Here is a 22,009-nt window from a genome sequence, read left to right as displayed (position 1 = left end):
ATAATTTTTTTACAGTTATTTTTTATAGTTAATGCATTTATAACTAGAAAAACTAATACAATTCATAGTTGTGCAGAAAAAAATAGTTTTCTTAATACCTAATCATTTTCTAGGTTTAAACATCTACTGAGAAAAGTTAAGATTAATTATATTATGATTTCGTTTCAGTAGTATGGATATGCTCAGATGGTATACTTCAATAAATTGAACATATCATGAAAGAAGTTATTTTAAACACTGGTTAGCATTTGATTTACTTTATACTCAACTTTCCAAACTTGTCTAAATATAGTACTTTATTATCAATTTTTTTATTAGAATATATTAGATAACTTTCGTTGTACTACGAATAGAAATAATTATAAGTTATTTTTTCATTAAAATTAAAACAAACAGTGCTTGTTTTGTGTCATGATAGAGTTTTATTTTAATCGCAAAAATGCTATGTTTTTTTTAACAATTTTTTTCGAGAATAATAAACTTTAATATTTAATAAAATTATTCACAAAATATTTAACTTACTCAACAAAAGTATAGAGTTATCAAGTTAAAAGAAATAGTATACTTAAAATATTTTTTTTAGTTTCAATAAATAAAAAGAATACTTATAGTATAACTAGAAAGTTTTGTATGTGTACCAGGCTAAAATAATAAGGTTTTTAGTTTTTCTGATAACTGAGCTTTGTTGTTTAAATGTTTCATTGTTTAATAACTAATGAATTTTTATTTATAACTTACCTCTACTTTTAAACTTACTTTTTTAATAACCACCATATTAAGAACTTTATTAGATATATTATGCTTATGTTTTAAAATATTTGAAACTGCTTAACAAACTACTTTTTTGTGTCCAAAAAAACGGAAACTCAAAAACTTAGTTTAAGTTACAAATTTACATATTTTTCAAAAAACTTTTAGAATCTGTAATGACTTATGACTGTTTTAGTTATTTTGTTATTATTTATACAATTTTGCACAAAAACGTATATACTTTTTTTCAGAGCCTGTTTCATTCTGTATAGATGATTTTGTAAGTTTAGTTCTTTATAAACTTTTAAACTTGAATATTTTTAATGAAACTGCTTTTTATTATTATACAACTAAATAAATGTTTTACTTTAGCATACATCAGGTGTATTACGTATTTACTTTATATCACAGGAAGAATTTTTAGCTACAGACGAAATATTTGTTGATTTCTTCAACTTTTTCCTTAAACTACCGGTAAGCTTTTTTAAATGCTTAAAATTTTTGAAGTATTTCAATAGCTTCTAATTTTATACATTAAAAAACAGGTTTTTTCTCAACCGATTTTCTTCAACAGTGACACAGAACAGTTTGAAGCAGTTAGCGATGAAAAACATAAATTATCAAAAAAGATTAAAACTTTGTATCGATTAAAAAATCCCTTGGAAGGTCGATGTAAAGTTAGTTTGTTTATTTTAATTGATTTAAAATGTTTTTGAAGTTTGTATTTTGAACAGTAACTAGTGTCTAAAGTAAATCAAGATCGTGATGGTAAATAGCTTTTTATTGAATAGTTGTCATTATGTTTAATAAGTGTAACCATTTTAAAAGTTAAAAACTATTTTTTTTTAGTGTACATATTTGAAACTTCTTCTTTAAGGTATGTTGCAAAGATGCATTTTGAATATGAAAATAATGATTAAAATAAATTTGTCAATTATACCTCGAGTGTTTTAAATACAACTTTAAAAAATCAAGCAATAGTTAAATATTATATAGTTTTACTGATAGTATTAAATGAAACTTACCTAACTTAAGCTTAATTTAATGAAAAATTAACAAAAGAGTGTTTTTTGACTGTTTAGAACAATTTCTAGTTCTTTTATCATTCTAAAGATTAAAGTTTATCTTAGTTGATAATTTTAAAATAATTTGTTTTTTTAGCAGTATAACCGAATTTTTTTCGCTCATTTTATAATAATCTTGTTTTAATAATATGGTAATGATGTGCTTCGTTATACCGAAACCGAATTACAAGTATAACCACGAAATAAATTTTTTTTAAGTAAAAATACTCTTTACTAAACTTTTAGAGGGTATAAAATAAGAAACAGTAGCAATATAGTTTGTTCTGTTCTCAGAAGCAACTTAATTAGATTATTTAGCTTCTAGTACTTATTTTTTCAGAACGCAATTTTAGATCAAGAAAAAGTTGTTCCATATGATGAAAGTGAACAATTTCAAAAGAAGTTAAAAGATGCAGAAGACGACATTAAAACTTCTATAAAACTAAAAGTAAGGTTAACTTTTATAAAATTTGGTAAAAATTAATGTTAGTTACCTTTTAGAATTTTATTAAAAAAATTGTAAAAGCTGTAAATAAGTTTTGATCATTTCCTTTGTATGTTTTAAGTTTATTTCAGTTCTTATAAGCAAATGAAGCTTGTTAAAAAAAGAACAAAATAACTTTTGGTGAGTTTTACAAAAAGCCTTTTATTCAATCTTTGTTTCTTTTAATTCGTTAATATTTCAAGAATGACCAAACAATAGTAGGTTAAAAACTATTTATTTTGAATTATATAAGAAGTGTATGTTTTAAAATTTAAATTTATTTTGAAAACTTAATATAGGTATTAATTAAAAATTTTACATTCACAATTTAAACAATTTTCTTCATTTAAAAGTAGTGTAAAATTAACGTATCTTATCTTAGTAATAAAAGTTTTATTATAAGTTATTTGTTTGTCTTACTTTTAAAGCCTATTATAACATTTTAGTACTTTATGTATAAAATATTTTTCTTGTTATTGCAAAAAAGAACAATTACTACATTTAAAAATATGTATACCTCTACTTATAATTCCAAAATAGTCGCTAGTTAAATGTGTTTAACACTTTGTAAAATGTATAAATAAACTGTATACTTATAAATGAATTGTTGTATAATGACAACAGTTTTTCATAACAACAATTTTTTTTAACGTTTTGTTCAAACAGTTTTAAGTTTTCCTTTTGTTCATACTTAAAATTTTTAATTATTATTTTCAAAAGTAGTATTTTTCAGTTATTGAAAGATAAAAATGGTTAAAATTGAATATTTTTTATAGTTTTTTGTTGGTTTCATAAAGTATTTACAAAAAATAAATTTTTAACTAAAAAAAATTTATAGATACAGCTATTTTTTTTAATTCTAGACTCAAAAATAAATTTTTCAGTTTTTGATAATAAATAATTTTGTAGTTAATGGATAAAGACGGTAGTGTACGGTGGATAAAACAACATCGGTTACCTGCCTTTATAAGAAGTGAAACTTTTAATGAGTTTAGGTATTAACTAGTTATGAATTTAGAATATTTTCAAAATGTGTTATCGTGCAAAGTACTGTTTAAATATTTACTATTTAAAATACACATTCATTCTGACTGTGTACTGTATACTTTACTGTATACTTATTTATAACTTTCTTTAAACTACATCTTAGTGTTAAAAGTACAAATTTTTAAGTGGGTTATTTTATTTACGCTAAGTTGAATTTTCTAAGCAAATTTTTTGTTTATACATCAAATTCACTTTTTATTGAAATTTTGGTTATGTGATTAGTAAAATTTTGTAAACCTATAACCATTTAAATTAAATATTATACAAAAATGTCATAAATTATACGTTTTATAAATACAGATAAGAAGTTAATACTAAGATAACATAGTTTGTAGTAAAGTTAGAGCATACTAAAAAGAAAACACTAAACAATATAAGAAAAAAAAAAGTTTGTTTTTATACATATAAAAACTAAGTGAAGCAATTTATATATCACTTAAAGAAATCATTAACAAACTTAAAATTTATAAATAAATAAAATAGATTAAACTAGTCTAAAACACTGAGTAAATAATTTTTTTCGGTAGCTTATGAGTCCTTCACCTATGATGTTAATAAAAAGTTTCTTTTGTTATTTTTTAACACTTTTGCGTTTTAAAAATTACCATTTAATTACAAAGTATAAAAATGTATTCTGAAAACTTACTAAGTATTTTAAAACCAGTAATAAAAAACTAAGTAAATGATGTTTGTTAAATTTAATTAAACTCTATCAATAAACTTATAAATTAAAGTTTGATATCAAGTTTAAAAAGCACTATTGTATGTATGTATACACTACTTGACACTGATATAAAAGTTGTCTTTATTATTTACAATTTTTTAAAGAAGCTTATATATCTAAGTTTCACAGATTGTGTAAGCTTTTATCACAAATGAAAAATGACAGCGAAAAAGTTTCATTAAAAATACGAAATGAAAAAACAATAAAAGAAAAGGTAAAATGTTTTTTTTTGTATAAAATAAAGTTCTCTTTTTACTAAAAACTTATCACAAACATTTTGATACTTTTTAAACTAATAAGCACCCAAAAAATGTATATAACTAACAAAGTTTTTAAAATAAGCTAGCAATAACCTTTTAAAAGTTGATAGTAGTGTAAGTTCTTTAAAATTTTAATCCATTACAATTAAATTGTTTGAAACTTCTCAAAAAAATTAAGTTACAACTTTTTTTAAGAACCTATAACTTTTTTTAATGAAGTTCTTCAGCTATTTTATAATGATAAAAGTAGATAGTTTACTTAATATACAATGAAATTAACAGAATAGAACAGAAGTAAAAACTGACCTCGAAGAAGATAACTTAGCAGAAAGTAATTATTTGGAAACCTGTAAATCCGAAGAGAAACAAAATAAGTAAGTTTTTGACAAAGTAATAGACACATCTACAATATTATAATTTTTATAAAGTTTGTATTTCGTGCACCTTGACGTTTAACATTAGTATTTATTAACAAAAAGTGATGGTATGTACAACTGAAACACTTTAAATAAACAATTTTCAATAGACAAATGATCGTGATGTAACTTATAAACTTATAACATATAAAATTATGTAAACGATGCTTTTTTTTTATTTTTAGCAACTTTCCAATAGGAGGTGGTCATGTAGATCTCAGTAAAAGATGGATGGATAAACCTGGAATAGTAAGACGTTTTAACTAACTAGCTATAAAAAACATCAACACTGTAAAGAAAATTTAATATGCATTTTTATATGTCAATTAAGTATTTAAATAAACCTGTTTGTTTTTTTTGTGGTTATAAATAAAAATTAGTCACCGTTCTTTTTGTACCACAGTTCAAATAAATAAGGTAAACAATTGATCATATTAACAATTTTAAAATACTTTTAGTGCTTATAAACGTTATTCTGTATAAAAACAAAACTTGATTATCTTTAATTAGAAGTAAAACTTTAACCAACTTCATTTTAAAGTATTTATTACTTTAACTGTTTCAAACTTATGTTACAATTATTTGATACAATTTAAAACATTGTTACTACTAAAATAATATTAAAATATTAGCACATTAAAACTAAAGTTGCAATATAACATAAAACCAAGAGTTATTGTTATAAACTATCTACTTTTTAAGATACAAATATAGCTTATTTAATATAAGTTTATAAAAGGTAAAACCTGCTAAGATGATTATAATTTTGAAAGTTAACTTTATAGCAGTGGAAGCGCTGTAAAATCAATAACACTAAATTAATTGACAAAAAGAAAACTTGAACTAAATTTATACTTTGTCTTAAAATTACAATGCGACAATATACAAAATATTATTTTACATAAACATTGATAAGCATAAAATGAGTTCTAAAAGTTTAATTTCTTTTTAAAAAATAATACAGTATATAAGAAAATAGTAACTTGAATAAACAGAACTACTTTACAAAAACGAACAGTTATACTTTTTTGCATGAAAGAAACTTTCTAAGAATTATTATATATATAATTGTATTCTTTTCCAAATATTTTACCCTTAACTTGGTTTAAGAAACAGTTTACTAAAGAAGTTAAATTTTTTGAAATATCTATAGTTCGTTTGAAAATTTAAAGTGTTTTATTGCACTAAAATTCTATTTGTACTTTTGACAAAAAACTCTAAAAATATAACTGTTCCTTAAATCAAGTAGATCTGTTTCTGTTTAGCCGGTTAAAAAGCAAAACTCGTTAATAAAATGTTATTAGAAAGAAGATGACGAAAAAAATTCAGTTTTTGAGGAAGACTTTTTGAAAAAAGAAGACGAAATCTTAGTTTCCATCAAAAGTAAGACTTACAAATTTAAAAAAGTTATTAAAATTAATTTAAAATGGATCAATAACTATAGTTTATAGTTTAACAAGTTTATAGTAATAAATTTACAACTTTTAGAAAAATTTTTAAAGTAGAATAGCTCTTTGACTTGCTATTGCATGCATAAAGTTACACAAACTGATATCTTTTGTATTTTGTTAATTCTTTACACTTGAATAACTTTACCTAAGAAAAAAAAAAGTCTTCAACTGTTTATGTAATTTGTTTTAAGACGCTACTAGTCTGTTTTATTAGAAAGTTAAAAGTTTCTAAGTCTTTTTTAATCTAAAAAATTAAACTAGTATATAACTAAAACTTTTATCTATCTTGTTCAAGTTTTAGTTTTCCGTATTTTTTTATAGCTTATTTTGCGTGAACTTGAATGAATGTTTCAAAAACTTATTTACTTGCTGTAAATATATTTTAAATTTTATTTAACTTGGTTGGTTAAGTTTTAGCATGTTAAAAAAATGAAATTAGAGTATATTAAGATGCTTGGCTTTTTATAATTCTAAAAACTGAAAGTTCTTACATAATTATTTTAAATCTATGTTTGAGGAAATTTACTGAAACTAATTTGTTAGTAAAAATTTTATATAAATTAGTTTTAAAGTTTGCAACAGAATATGCTTAAAAATCATCATTGAAAAAATTTAGATGTTTTTAAATAAAGTGATGATTAAACAAAATTATTGCGACTTATATACACAGTTTATAATGTTTTAGAGGTTAAATACGGTAGAATTTAGTTTTAAAAGTGTTTTAATAAAAAAATTTTTTACACTCCTAGAAGAAGAATTGTAAAAATAAACTTATAAACTTTCAACAATTAAATAAATCAGAATTAAAACTACTCAGGTGTAGAAGATTTTGAAAACTTTAAAAAGTTTATAAAAGAAAAGAACGGTGAAAAACTTTTATATTTGTGGCTTGACATTGATCAGAGCAGATATAACGTGAATGAAAAGCAGACTTTGAGGTAAGCTGAATATCTTATTGTGTAAAGCAACTAAAATGTTTATGTATTGAATTTTTAGTTTATAACTATAAATACAGCTTAACTTATAAAAGAGTTATAAAAAAAAATTGTTCAGAAATGTAGCTTTAAAAATAGATAGTAAATTAAAAAAATCAGAGTGTATTATGAGCCTAGGTACAAAAAAAAAATGACATGACTTTTTTTTACTTGAAAAAGTGTTTATAAAACTTTATTGATCAGTTTTTCTTTTTTATCAAGTACAATTAGATATTATTCGTTGAAAAATTTACTTACAGTCAGTAATTTTGTTATAAATAGTAAACACAAGTTCTTTCTTATTAATTTGTGTTATAAATTTTGAAACATTTGTATAACTACTTATAACTATTTCGTGGCTATATACATTCACAACTTGGCTAATTATGAATTTATAGTCTTAAACAGTTATTATATTAAACATTTTATTTTTTATTTTACTTGAGGAGGACGCAATTTTTGTTACCGAAGCTTAGTTGTAAATAAAATATTCAATTTGCACTATTTGTATTTTTATTTTGTAAATATTTTTCTTTAATTAGTATTAAGCATATAAAAATTAAGGAAATGACATGAAATAAATGTCTTAAACATATACAAAAACAAGTATATTTAATTTTTTTGTTGAAAAGCGGTCGGAACCGGGCTTTCCTATCCAGCTAGATCTACATTCGAACTAAAAGTTCCAATTGAAAACAACAGACTTTATTTTTTTTATCATAAAACGTCTATCATTTAATAAAAGTAATCACACTAAATTAGTAACAAATACACAAAAATAGAATCAAACAAAAAAAGATCCACAGTATTTAATACTTCAAGAATATGTAGCTGATGTTAAATTTACGTATGAAAATGTTTATTACATTTTCTCTTAAATATAGTAAAATATGTAAAATAAGAAACACAACATTAAATTTTACAACTTACACTTTATGAGCATATGTTTTATTAACTGGATAAGTGAAATAATATTGATTGATTGTATTACAGTAATTTTGAATTCTTCTTTTTATGACATACAATTTTTTTCCGTGCTGTTTAAAACTTTATTGATTTTTATCTTAAAAAGGATAAAATTTATGTATTTAATTCAATACTGTACAATATTGTTGAGCAAATTTTTTTGTTGGTGAGATGTAAATGACGACTTGTTCGGTCTTCGCAGTTCGTCCAACTTTTATAAAACTAGAATTTTTTTTTTAATTTGTGCATGCACTAAATTCTAGCAATATAGTCTTTAAAATAGCACATTAGCTTACTTTACTTATATCAAATATGTTGTTTATTAAAAGAAAAAAGCGCTCAAAAGTTTGGTTAAAGAACCTGGTTTACGAAAAAACCTTTCGGTTGTCAAGTCATACACCAGGATACAGTTTAAGTCATGTCCAGGATTCAGAAAAAATAAGTTTTTTGTTGTTTACTACAGACTCGCACACCATGTGTTGTTCACCCTTGTTCTATGACAAAACAAACTGATTTAAAAATTAATAAGCCAGAAATAGCTTATATATTTTTTTTTATTTTTAGCTACTACATAATTGCAGGCTAGGTATAAGTAACGTACAAGATGCTTAGCAGATGCTACTGACAAACTAATTTTTTTGCTTTTCTTATGCTTGAAAACAGTTTGTGCAAAACAACTACAATTAAGCTTTTTGAATAAAATATTTTAAAATGTTTTCTTAACTTGATCATCCGTATACAGTAGTGCTTATCATGTTATTAGATCAATTTGTTTTTCTTTTAAAAACTAAAAACAATTATTAATATTTTCATAGTTTACGTGTCTTACAAATATTTGTTTTCGATAAGTCCGACCTACGAAAAGTTTTTTTAATTTAATTTGTCCTGTCGTCTAGAAAATTTGCCAGCTTCTGTTATATGTCGTAAACAAATAAAAATGATATACTAGAAGTTCAATTTACCATAGTTTTGTACTTTTGAACTATCTGAATTTGATGATTCAAAAGTATAAGGATCTGGTTTTAGGAAAAAAACTTGAAGTTAGTTTATGTTTTTAAAATTAGTTAATGTTTTAAGTAAAAACTCTAACACAATTTTTAAACTCATTTTTTACATATTTAAAAAAAACAGTTACTTGCAAAGACTTCGAGAAATTTACGTTACCGGTGGAGGAAATCTTCAACTTGAAAAACAACTTTTATCCAAGTTTAAGCTCGATTCTACTTCACAATGGAGTATTGATACATTGCAAAGAAAGCAGAGTGAAATTGTTGTGCCCTTGTTATTATACTGGTTATTGTTAATTTTATCACTAAGACTCTATCCGTATAAAATACATACTTATCTGGTATGTATAAAAGATTATTGAAGTTTTAAATTTGTACTGTTTTATCTTAAACTATTTTTTGCTTACATCATTAAAATGTATAAAACTTTAATACTATAGAAAAATATATCAACAATTTTGGTCGCTTAAAAGTTGATAACCTTCAAACTATTAGAATTGTTTAGTAAATTTTTCAACGAAAATAATACTTAGATAACTAAATTTGCTTATTTTTTGCAAAGTTCTACTTTTAACTGCTATACAATATCTAACTTAAGAGCCCTACAGTGCGAAGCATTGTATTTAATTAGAATGTTACTGTATAAAATCTCGAAATTAAATGTTTCATCATCAAAATTTTATACATAATCTTACTAGATCATATTAACTCAAATTTAAAGAACAACAAAAAAAGTCAAAATAAACGACGAGAAAAAGAATTTAAAAATCAAACAAACTTGTTTATACTTTCTACATGAAATACTTTAAAAAAATAAAATTGACTTTTAAAGGACAAAGCGGTTTTTGATGTCTAAAGAAAAACATACAACTAAGGAGGCAACGAATTCTTCAAAAAGTTCTTTTAAAAAGAGTATTCCTGTCAACCCGCTTAGACCTAAAAAGCTGTTTCCTATTGCAAATGTTCGTTTAATTATTCACTTTGATATTTTTTGTTGTTGTGTTTATATGTATGGATGATTTCTTTTACAAAAAACAAACTTAATACCAACGAAAACTAATAAAAACTATTTTTTCGGCATTAAGTAAATTTTCGATCCAGGTTTTGCGATACTACTTTTTTATTTTACTCAGAAACAGGTTATTAACTAAATAAAACCTAAAATTCGTTTTTATGTTTCTGCTTTAAAATTCATTCAAATATTTGTTTTAGTTACACTTAATTATAACATACTAATGCTAAATAGAATAAAAAACAACAGTTAGATAGGACATACTATCCCAAAAACGAGTTCTAGTTTTTCGAAAATGAAAATATGCTTTTGAAACATTGCACTCATGTTGATTTTTTAGGCTAAACCAATGATAAAATGTAGTCTATAAATGTTTATTAGCAAAAACAACTTTATCTAAATCGATTTAATCATTTTAACGCAACTTTTAATTCTTTAAAACAACCATAAATATATTATTAATTTCCTCTAGATATCTGTTGTTATTAAACATTTTATAAAACGATTATTGTAACAATTTTAAAAAGGAAACTTAAGTAAAGAGACATTTACATACTGCTAGAAAAATTCTTTTTTTTTGAACTTGCCAAAAATGTGTAATAACTAATAAAACTTAAAAAAAAGCTTTTAGATTTATTTAACAAAAAATTCTTACTTTTGTTTAAAATTACAACAAATAAAAATTAATCATAGTGCCATAAATAGGTATATTTACTTGTTTTACTTCAGTTTATAACATGATTTATTTTTAAAACTGCATTTATTCTTATAAAAACATTCATTAGAAAAACAGCAGCAGTGCGGATAACTTTTTGACTAACAAAAGTGCTAACTCACATTACAAAAGCTCTTTACGCGACTCATACAAACCTAAAAAGTTGAAAACAGACTCAGAAGAAATTGAACTTATAACAGGCAAGAAATCACTATCATTAATTGACTAAACATACAATTTAGTGTCTAATTTTTCACATAAATTATATAAAATTACACTTGTCAGAATAAACGCACTAAGATATAAAAAGTGGGTTTTAGGTTAAATACTTTAATTTGTTGGGTTTGTTCAAATAACAACATTTTGCTTTTAATACCAGTTTAGCACCGTTTTTAATTTTATTATCTGTAATTGTTGATAAACCATACAATAATTAGACGGAGAGCAAAAAAGTTTTGAAGTTGAAGAAATGCTTAAGGTTTGTTTCGGAATTTAAAAAATATATTTACAGAGTTTTATTTCAACTGTTTAACCTACTTATAAACTAATGCTTACTACTTCAGGGTCTTTGTACCGATCCGATGGCAGGACTTTACTTCATTGACTTTTGTGAGAAGTCGAAAAATCAGGTATGTATAGTAAATTTACTAATTTTTTTTTGCTTGAGGTTTTTAGTGAAAGTTGTATAGAACATTGTCAAGGATATACATTTTTAAGCATTATGTACAACTAAGTTGGATAACAGCTTTTATAGAAATTTTGTTTTTGATTATTAGGATTGGCTGAGATGGTCGCACTTTTGGATAGACGTTCAGCGCTACAGAAACATGTTTTATGATGATGTTTTCGATAGCTACTTAGCTAACAAAAGATCCAAGGTAGTTATGTACAGATAGTTAAAAATAAGTGTTTTAAATCTATTTTTACACGGTGCTCAAGCAATCGACGTGAAAAGTTAATGTTTTTTCTTTGAAAAAAAAAAGAAAATAACAACTTATTGAACTTATAATAAACTTTTAATTTTTTAATATATTGTTTAAACAGGCTATATATTCAAAGTACATTGTAAGTGGAAGCACAAAAGACCTTCTGTTAAAATCTGAAGTTATAAACAAAATAAAACAAAAACTCAACCCTCCTTATGAAGATTTGTTTGATACGGCTGAAGAGATCATTTTACCAAATCTTCTTTTACCTTGGAAAAAGATGTTGGAAGAAGATCAAAAAGAAATCGACAAAGTTTTTGTTGAATTACATATTTTTCGAGCAACCTTTACGTGTTTATTGTGCGGATTGATTAGGGACTGTATAAAACTATTATTAAACTTGAAGTTTAAAACTTATTTAGAGTTTTCATTACATAAAATTCACCCTTGATTTATAATATAAAGTTTTACTAGTAGATTTATGTGAAAGTAAACTTTAAAACAGGATTTTATACAAGCATAAAATCATAAAAGAAGATAATTCCTATCTAAAGTTTTATTTTTAGGTCGAAACATACACGCTTGAGAAAGATGTTAAAGTTACTGAAAAATATTCGAAATGCATCGAAAAAAAACAAGTCGTTGAAGTGAGTTGTTTTAAACTGCTTTGTAAAACTTTTCGTTTTTGAGTTTTAATTTTAGCACAGTTTAACTAAGACTAGTTCTAGAAATTTAAGTAACTAAATAGCAAACGTTTTAAGAATATTTTTAATAAACTATTTTTTGTTGTTGGAAATATGGCTTAAAGTATTAATTAATATTATTACAACATCGATTCTAACATCTTCTTTATAAGGAAAGCTTTCATAAACTAATTAAATTTTAATTTATACTAGTTGCATGTAATGTTAGACTTGTTTTGTTAAAATTCTTATGTAATACTAACTAATCAGATAACTTTGAAAATACACTAATGGTGTTCTACAAGTATTTGAATTCAAATATTAAAAAGTAAGGGTTATCATTAAAGTATAAAGAAGAAGTTTTGGTAACTAAATTTTTCGCTTATAGCTAATAAACCAAAAAATGTATATTGAAATTATATTCAAAGCCGAAAAAGCCTGCAACCAGCTCGCTTCAAGTGCGCTCACAAAAAGACGAACTGTGGAGTCGAGTCTCTCAAGAGCACCGAGGAACCACGCTCGACAATATTCTGAAAAACAGAATCGAGTTTGAACACTTCAACAAATTTCTAGAGGAAAACTTTGCAAAGTAAATGCATTTTAGATTACTTGCTTGATCACTTTATTAACTAACCGGACTTGATATTAAAAAAAAAACTAGGCAAATTACCATGATCGTTGACTATTTTTTTAAACATTAACTATAAACTTCTTTTATAAATGATATAAATAGGAGTTTTAGACATTTCTGTAAACAGTTTTAACAAAAACTGTAATTAATAACTATTGATTTCTATTTTATTGATAAAAAGCCAAAAAAAGCTTTAAAAACAAATTAAACCTCTTTTGTGCGAATATTTGCATACATAACATTAGTCTCTTTTAGTTTCATTTTTGTTTGATCATTAATAAGTTACATGCACTAGAAATATAATTCGAACATTACGTAAAAACTTAAACATAAAAAAAAAACTAGAACAAGATATATAATTCGAAAAAGTTTATTCAAAAGATGCCATTAAGCCGACCCTAACCTTTTTATGGAAAACTTTGTATGAATTTAAACTATGTAGCTTAAAAATAAAATGTGTTTACAGTATAAACGTAGCAATGACATTGTGAATCAAAATTTGTAAAAATTGAACAGTAATCAATTGATAAAAAATTAGTTTTTTTAAACATCTCATGTATATCTACATTCTACATACAAATGTTGTGTTTATTTCACCTTTGAAAAGTTTAACATTTTAAAAATACACGCATTCTCATTCAAATATAAAAAAATCAGGTTAGATTTAGTTTGTTGGATGGAGGGGGAAGCTTACAGAAGATTACTAATAAAATCCGAAGAAGAAAACCAGGAAGTGAATAAAGAAAAACTCGATCAGAAATCAATAAGTTTCAAAAGCAAGTATATCAACAACAAGTATTTCTTCGGTACTTCAAGCCCAGCAACTAAGCCTGAGCAGAACGAAGTAATTTTTTTAATTAGTCAATTCACAAATGATTATGTGCTATTAGTAAGTTTTATATGAGCACTTTAATAAGTATAACTAAAAGTACCAAGTATTTGAATTTAGTAAAAGTACTTATTGTATAAAACTTATATACTTAATTAAAAGTAACGTACTTAACTTGTTAAAAACTTTAGTTTTTTTTTTTTTAAATACGAACTTTTAAACGTTTGAACTAATCGTTTAAACTAATCGTTAAATAAAGAACGTTTAAACTAATCTTTTTTTTTTCTTTTAAGTTCTAAGTTACGTTAAGACTATTCTATTGTGTACTTCATCTGTACTTTACTTAGTTCTCCTACCTGGGGAAACTGCTTAAAAAACCTCTTTAGTCAGAACTATTGATTTTCAACTGTACTAACTCAATTTTATGAACTTCACATACGGAGATAAGTTTGATTTAAGGATACTGTTTATACGCTGAATGAAAGCATTCGTAAATTGGTATATTTTTTCTTGTTGTAACGCAACATAAAAGTTTTAAATTCGTTTTAAAAACGAAAGCTTTCTTTTTAATGTTTATAAATAATTCAAAAGGTTCCATAATTATTAGTAAAAATATTTAAATTTAAAATTTGGTGCTAATCTTGGCTTGAGGTTACATAATTGCTATCAGAAAATGTTTTAATTTGTTTTTATAACGTAATTTATGTTATTAAGACGTATAATTTACAATTTTAACAAACTTTAAACGTGACTTTGTGCAAAACTTACCTAATTTACATCTTAGTAAAGCAATTAACATAAATTTAAATGAAAATTATATAATTAAATAAACCAACATGCTTTTCTTTTTAAATTTAAGAAAATAGAACTACACAGTGTAAACAGCAATCCTAAAAAAATGCGTTTTGTTTACAAGAACACCAAAATTTATATCCTGAATTCATTGATATGTTCAAAGCTAATAGAAACTACAAACTTTAAACAACCAGTATAAAAAACATTATACCTATATTTTAATTAGACACTATAAAACCTACATTTGAAGAATAACTACAACAAAACTAGGTAAAACTGTCTCAATGTATTTTTTGTGTACCCTAGTACCTTGTAATTAAATAAGTACTACCAAATGAATAAATTAAGTTTATCGAAAATAAAAAACACTTGCTTATTTTCAGGCAGTAGTAGAGGTAGGAGGTTGGAACAAATTGCAAAAAGAGCAAGCTCCAGACGATCTCATTCTGAACGTGCAGAGATTTTCCAGGAGACGTCTCGATGATAAATGGCTGCCCATGTTTCTCGCCTCAAAAGAGTACAATGTTAGTTTATTGATAAAGAGTGCTTTATATTGTTTCTCACTATTTTTTCAAGAGTAGAACTACTGGCAAAGCGATGGAATTAATTAATTTTAGTTGCAACAAAGACTTTTTAACATTAGCCATTGATAAACTACACACTTAAAACATATTTTGCGCAAAAAAGTTTTCAACATAAACAAACTCTACTAATCTGTAAAAAATAAAAAAGTTTTTAGCTGTAAAGAAAATAAAAAAACTTTGTAAAGCTCGTAAAGTTCTGTTAGATTTAAAAGTAAAATGGTTATAAAATTCCGGTTATTAATCGAACAGTTTTAAAGGTTTTAAATAACAAACATTTTAATGATAAGTTTCTAATTAAAATACGGTGAATTCTTAATATAATAAATGCATTAATAGTATTTGTACTGTCAAGCTTTTCCTTTTTAGACAATTGTTTAAATAAAAACAAATTTTACCCGAGTTTTATATTTATTTTGTCCTAACAGGAAAGACAGCGTGAGTTGTCCAAAATGAACGAAGTTGCAGAGGATCTTGTTTTGCAAAAGAAGAAGAAAAGAGGCGAACCTTGGAGGGTTTGTAATTAAATCATATACAAGCTAAACAGAAAGTGTTTAAAAATTAAAGAAAGCTATAGTTTGAAAATATTAGCTTTTAAAGTTTTTAAATTTACTAACAGTTAAAACAATATTGAGTTTAGTTATTCATTGCAGCAAAAAGTACTCAATTAAAAACTTAGTCAAAACAGTAATTTCATATATTTAACTATATTTATTTTTTTCAGCTTTTAGATAACAAATGGCAATCTTCTTCTCGTGACGTCATTCAATTTCGAAAAGGATTGTCCAATCGGACAACGGCATTACAGTTTCGCAAATACGTTGGTCTTCAGGGAGATTTGCTTGAAAATGACGCTTTGTTTTGGATAGAAGTTCAAAAATACAAAGTTATTAGTTATTTAAAACAAATCTTTAGAGGGAGCATGTTTAAAACATATCAAACTTAACTTTAAAAGATAGCTTATTATATTAAAACAGTCAGTGAAAACAAAAGGATTTATAAAGTTTGTTTTAAGCTTAGTATGTGTAAAAGTAACATTTATAATTTACAGTTTCTTAATTTTGTAAAACAAGTAACAAACTGTTGGTTAAAAAGAAGTAAGTTTACGAATATTTTTTAGCTCACTTTACTTTATTTAGTTTGCTATAAAAAAAAATCATAATTTACATACCTGTAGTTTTATATTAGTTATTTCCAGTAGACAAAACTTATAAACTTAGTACCAAAATTTTGAAATAATAAACAACAATAAATTTTGAAAGTATATATAAAATGATTAGACAACAAGTTTTTGGAAAAATATTTGTTTAAGAAACTTAAGAAAGTAAATAAAAAAGAACTTTGGTAGCTTAAACTGTTGTTATTATCAAAAACAATAAGTTTTTAGCTTAGCTGGTATTTTTAAACAGGAATCATATCACTTGCACAATGACCAGTCGGCGATTGAATCGAAAATATCCTCCATAATAAGTTGTTTCCTCAACTCACAAGTGCTTCCAACAATACAAATAGACATTCCGAACGAGATGGCAAACAAGATTATTGAAAAAAAGAAAGAGCTAGGTCCCTACATATTCAGAGAAGCTCAAGTCAGTATTTTATTATTAATTCTAGTAATATAACTGGACAACTTCTAAGTTAGGGCTTTCTGAAAGATTAAAGTCTAGTTTAAAGTCTAATTTAATTCAAATTTATGTATATATTAAGTTAATTAACCATGTTGAAATTAAATTTAAAAAAAATTCGAAATGTTTTTATTTGTCGATAAATAATACTGTTTCAATTGTTTATACGTATACTAACTTATTATTTAAGTCAATTTTTATAGGACATGTTCAAACTTTTTATGAATTTCTTGATACTTTTTGAGTTACGTGTTTGATTTTATGCTTTTTTTTCATTTTTTTCTTATCCGTATTAAATTTAAAACTTGTGCGGATTATCAACTTATTCACTAAAAATATTACTACATTTATCACATTAACTTACATATATAGACTCAAAAAAGTTAAATTTACACACTTTGGTTACGTGTTTTTGACCAATTGAGCAGTAAACTTTTACACAAACAAAAGTAAAAAAATACTAAAACCTACTGCAATAAATTTAGCTTGAAAAAAGTTTAAACTATATTTACTTTTACAAATATGTAGTAAGTAACTGAAAATAATAACAAAAATTTAATAGTTCTCTACCTAGGCTTGAATAGATAATTGAAATTTTCTAAAATTTAAATAACGTAAGAGTTGAATTCGCATTCTAAAAATTTATTTTGAATATAATGATTTTATGGACGCCTTATTTATCATGCACACTTTTTGACTAGTTTGTTGTTATTTGCTAATTTTTTATTGTATTAAAATGCAGGTTATCGAAATATTATTAAACGTTTCTAAATTATTATATTTCTTGTTTTTTTATTCATTTGATGAAAAGTGTTAAAGGTTAACAAAAGTTTAAAGATGACAGTTTTCCGTGTGCTGTTTCCTCACTGGACATCGTTTTGTGACTTCAGAAAATCGCAGTCGCCTGATAACCGAGAGGTAATAAGCAGTTTGCAGAAGCAGAGAAGAATAAAAATGGAAAAAATGAGAAAGCTGGCGAAAGAGCAAGAGGAAGCTTTACAAAAAGTTTGTTTTGCCTTAAAATAAAATCATATAACCGTAAATTAAATTGAAAATTATTAAGATGAAATTTATAATATTTTAAATAAAATAAAAGGTATACTGTTTTGGTTTGTAATGTAAAGAAATTAAACAAATTTTTAATCAAAGGAACAGGAACGCATCAAACGGGAAACGAACCCTTACGACTTCAGCGGGCACTCTGAAACCGACGCGTTCTACTCGACGTTCGGCAGCGAGACGGCAAGTTTCGCCGACTTCGGGAGGAGGCGGGTGGAGCCCCTAATGTGGTCTTACAGCCGGCATGTGGAGGAGTTGGAGAAGAAGAAGTTGATGATGATGTGGGACCATCAGGTGACGGGGAAAGTACCCATGTTGAGACTGTCATCGCAAGGTTGAGTGTTTAATGAATACTAATTGTGCTGATTGTTGCAAAATAATTTTTTTTGGAATGTTTTAAAAGTTTTTTCAGTTACAATAGTAGCTTAACTAAACGTAGTGTAAAAATTTTGTTTAAATAAAGTATTTAATAAACTTTAGTTTGAAAAACATAAAGTGTTGTTAAAAACTCTTATGTAGCTTAAATATAGTGTATTTCAAAAACTATTTAAATTTTTGTGTTTATTGTTATCCCCATCTAACTACAAAATATATATAAAGTAAAATAATGTTTCTCTTTTGAACAAAACGAACAAATTTGCATTGAAAACTTTCGTAATAGTTTTTGAAGAAAAAAATACATTTAAGTTCAGTGACTGAACCAAACAAACTAAGTTTAATAAGTTGTTTTTTAATTTTGACTGTTTAGATATTTGTTAACAGTTATAAAGAGTTCAAAGAAAGTTAAAACATAGAGTGTGTAAATAAGTTAGCGAGTAGCTTTTTTATTAAGGAATCTATGACTTAAAATAAATATAAATATAACAACTGTCAAAAGTCTGCTACAATTTTTTTATAACAAAACAAACTACTTAATTAGAATTCTTCTTACTTATCTACAGTACTTTATTTATTATCAAAGTTTTGAGATCTAATTTTTTTTTGGTTTTCGATATTAAACTATTTTTAACTTAAACTTTAACAGAAGAGCTTTTTTCAACATCTAATGGACTATCAAAAACTTCTCAGGATATTTTTACAATAAAAACTTCACAAAAGATACCAATTATTTCAATAAACTCAAAACGTAATCGACCCAGCCAAAAGGTTTGTTAGCTAAATGTAGTTTCTCCTTTCAAACTAAACAAACACTCAAAAATATTCCAATTTGAAAACAGAATGCTTCAAGAAAAAGCTTGATAGAACGACAAAGTACTAACTTCAATTCTGTTTTAGGAAGATCTGTAATACCGGAAAACAAAAAAGTTCTTGTAGAATGAACATATTACTATTGTTATTTATTTCTATTAACACTTTAATGCTTTTATTTTAATTTACCTATAATAAGTCGTTTTATAAACTACACTGTGTGCATTTTTACAATTATCTATAAAACTTTGAACTGACTTTTTAATAATATTTTAAATGGTAAACATTTTTTTTAAATTGTTTCATTTTATAAAGTTCTAACAAATATTAATCTTTGATTAACTGTTTTTGTTTTTATAATTATTTCTGTAGTTATAAAGTATGTTTTGTAATTTTAAGTTTGTTTACAAATAAAGTTGTTTAGATAAATAAGATAATTGACTGAACTCGGAAACTATTATAAAAATTACCAAACAAGATATATTATTTTTGACATTATCAATATTAATTTTTAACATCTGCATATGTTGAGCACGCAAATGATCTGGATAGGTATAAAATATGATTATTGTCAAGTTTTTTACAGAGAAAACCTGTTCACTCAAACTTAGTGAACTTTTAGAATGTCTATTCTGCAATAGCAGATTTTATTAAACCAATTCGACGAAATAAACTTATTTTATTACCAACAAAATATACTTAAGTAATTATTTTGTAGCGTACGATCTTTTTTATAATTTTCTTAAGTCGTTTAAAGTACTAATGTTATTAAAAAAAGACTATCATATAACTTCATCCCTAATTAAAGAAGTTAAGTTAAAATTTGATTTAAAAAATCTAAAGAAAAATATCAAACTCGCTACTTTAAATTTTCTGAAAGACAAATTTTCTGAAAATTGGTACATATCTATAAAAATATTACCTCTAAATTCTTAAATAACTTTACGATTTGGTAACAGTTTTTAAAGCTGAACGCCTTCTTTAAACTATTTATATAATAATAGAATTATTCGGATTAAAATTTAAGTTATCCAATGGCAAAAAATAAGCTTGTTTAAATGACACTTTTACAATCAGTAGAGTGACTTGTCTGATAAGACTCGTTTTTTTATCATCTAAATTTCATATTTATAAATCGTCACAATTTTTGTTGAAGACTAGATAAATTGTAAAGTTTATTTAAAGTATAATAAGAGCGAGTGTTAAAAAGTATAAACAGTTTACTATGTTTATGGTTATCATATACAAAAACAAGCTAAGATTCGCCTAAAATAAAGAGCAACATGAAACAATTTAAAGAAATTAAAACAAACTTATTTATAATCTATTTTTCAGAAGAAAGATATAGACAGTTTTTTAATATTTTTTTTTAAGATTTAATTAGTTACTACTTACATTAACGTCTTTAAGAAATCAAAAAAATATTATTTACAACAGTATAAATAATTGTTTTCCTTCACAGAATTTAAAAACTAATGTTCACAAATCTACTACAAAATCTACAATCTACTTGACTAGATTAGTTATTAAGTTAACTAGAAATAAACTCAATTAATTTGACCGTAATTCGATAACACTAATTAAATATTAAAATAAAAGGAAATTCTCAGTAAACATGTTAAAAATTTTGTTACATACAAGCGTTTGCACCCGGCTTTTATTCAATTTTACTTACTGAATATTATCAACTTTAAAAACTGTTTTCTAACTAAATAAAATACATCAGTAAATAAGTACTATTTCTTTAAACCATTCTTAAAGATTTACTCATACTCTCTATATCAAAAACCTTTAAAAAAATTATACGAACAAAATAATCTCTAGTTATTTCATCACAACCTGAATCACATGAGCACCACCTTATTTATATTTATGTTTATAATTGTACACTAATCTTTGAACTGATAAGTTTAACCTAGATACTGTAAGTTGTACGATCCTATGATATGCCAAGATTACTAAACAATAATAATACATTGTATCAATGTTTGTTAAATTGATGAATATGGTAACTTAGTTTGATTTTATTCGTTAATCTTGGTAATTCTGCAGTGAATCTTTACAAACGTTATTTTATGTATTAAGTAAAGTAGTACAGCAAACTCAAATCAGTTTTCAAATGATGTTTATTTTAAACGTTGATCTATGGTTACAGCATAAAATAGCTGCTGTTTTTTTATCTATCTTATAAAAATAACTACTATAAACAATTAAGTTTAGATAAGATCATAATTTAGTGATGAAATACGTAAAACTGTAGTTTTGTTATTGTAATTTTTTTATAAAAGTTTATTCAGCGCAAGGTTACAAAAAAAATCTTTTTCAACTTCAATGAAACTAAGAGTATTTAGTTGATCACTGAATACTTTTTGTTTGCTATTTTGAGCACTTAAATTATTATCGTCTAAAGTTCATAGTTAAGTTTCTTTTTTGTTAAATAATGTATCAATTTGTTCTTAGTTATATAACTTTTACTAACTAGTTCCTCACACTTACAAAACTAACAGTTCTTATAAATATCTGTATAAAGCTAAATAACAAAACAGAAAAAAAAATTGTACAAAAATGAACATTGAATTTACTATTTAAATAACTGTTGCAGATATTTAAATGATATCTGAAACGATCTTCAGAACGTCTTTGTTCTGAAGATTTCTCAATTCTGTAAAAAATGTATTATAGGTTGATCTTAGTATAAATTAACTAAGATTAGAAAGTTATTAGTTAAATACTATTAAACATTAAGATTATGTATAACAAAATTAGAAAATTTTCAATTTAAAGCAACTAGTATTTTTTTCGAAGTCACCAACTAGGTATAG

At 24.5% G+C, this 22,009-nt stretch overlaps 1 protein-coding gene across 2 annotated transcripts; it reads left to right on the top strand.

Annotated features, from left to right (window-relative positions):
* The first annotated feature begins 112 nt into the window (after nucleotides 1-112).
* LOC145842081 (regulator of G-protein signaling 22-like) lies at nucleotides 113-19,437 on the top strand. Of its 2 annotated transcripts, XM_082949458.1 has the most exons (29): nucleotides 113-240; nucleotides 1,002-1,030; nucleotides 1,162-1,224; nucleotides 1,296-1,427; nucleotides 2,155-2,262; nucleotides 3,208-3,293; nucleotides 4,199-4,283; nucleotides 4,612-4,703; nucleotides 4,931-4,994; nucleotides 6,050-6,128; nucleotides 7,014-7,134; nucleotides 9,268-9,429; nucleotides 9,976-10,105; nucleotides 10,941-11,070; nucleotides 11,308-11,348; nucleotides 11,434-11,499; nucleotides 11,647-11,748; nucleotides 11,915-12,109; nucleotides 12,363-12,443; nucleotides 12,908-13,068; nucleotides 13,768-13,954; nucleotides 15,118-15,258; nucleotides 15,744-15,830; nucleotides 16,040-16,201; nucleotides 16,725-16,904; nucleotides 17,778-17,945; nucleotides 18,090-18,333; nucleotides 19,024-19,145; nucleotides 19,217-19,437. In XM_082949458.1, exons 1-29 carry the CDS (start codon nucleotides 216-218, stop codon nucleotides 19,316-19,318), a joined length of 3,345 nt encoding a protein of 1,114 aa, XP_082805584.1. In that variant the 5' UTR covers nucleotides 113-215; the 3' UTR covers nucleotides 19,319-19,437. The 2 variants fall into 2 exon arrangements, with proteins under 2 accessions (XP_082805584.1, XP_082805585.1); XM_082949459.1 differs by lacking the exon at nucleotides 1,162-1,224 and having other exon boundaries at nucleotides 179-240; nucleotides 1,325-1,427.
* The last annotated feature ends 2,572 nt before the right edge of the window (nucleotides 19,438-22,009 follow it).

Source organism: Thalia democratica, chromosome 8, assembly GCF_965202585.1.
Source record: "Thalia democratica chromosome 8, ktThaDemo2.hap1.1, whole genome shotgun sequence".
NCBI lineage: Eukaryota > Metazoa > Chordata > Thaliacea > Salpida > Salpidae > Thalia > Thalia democratica.
Note: the sequence above shows the minus strand (reverse complement) of the source record. Positions and strands in the feature narration are given on the sequence as shown.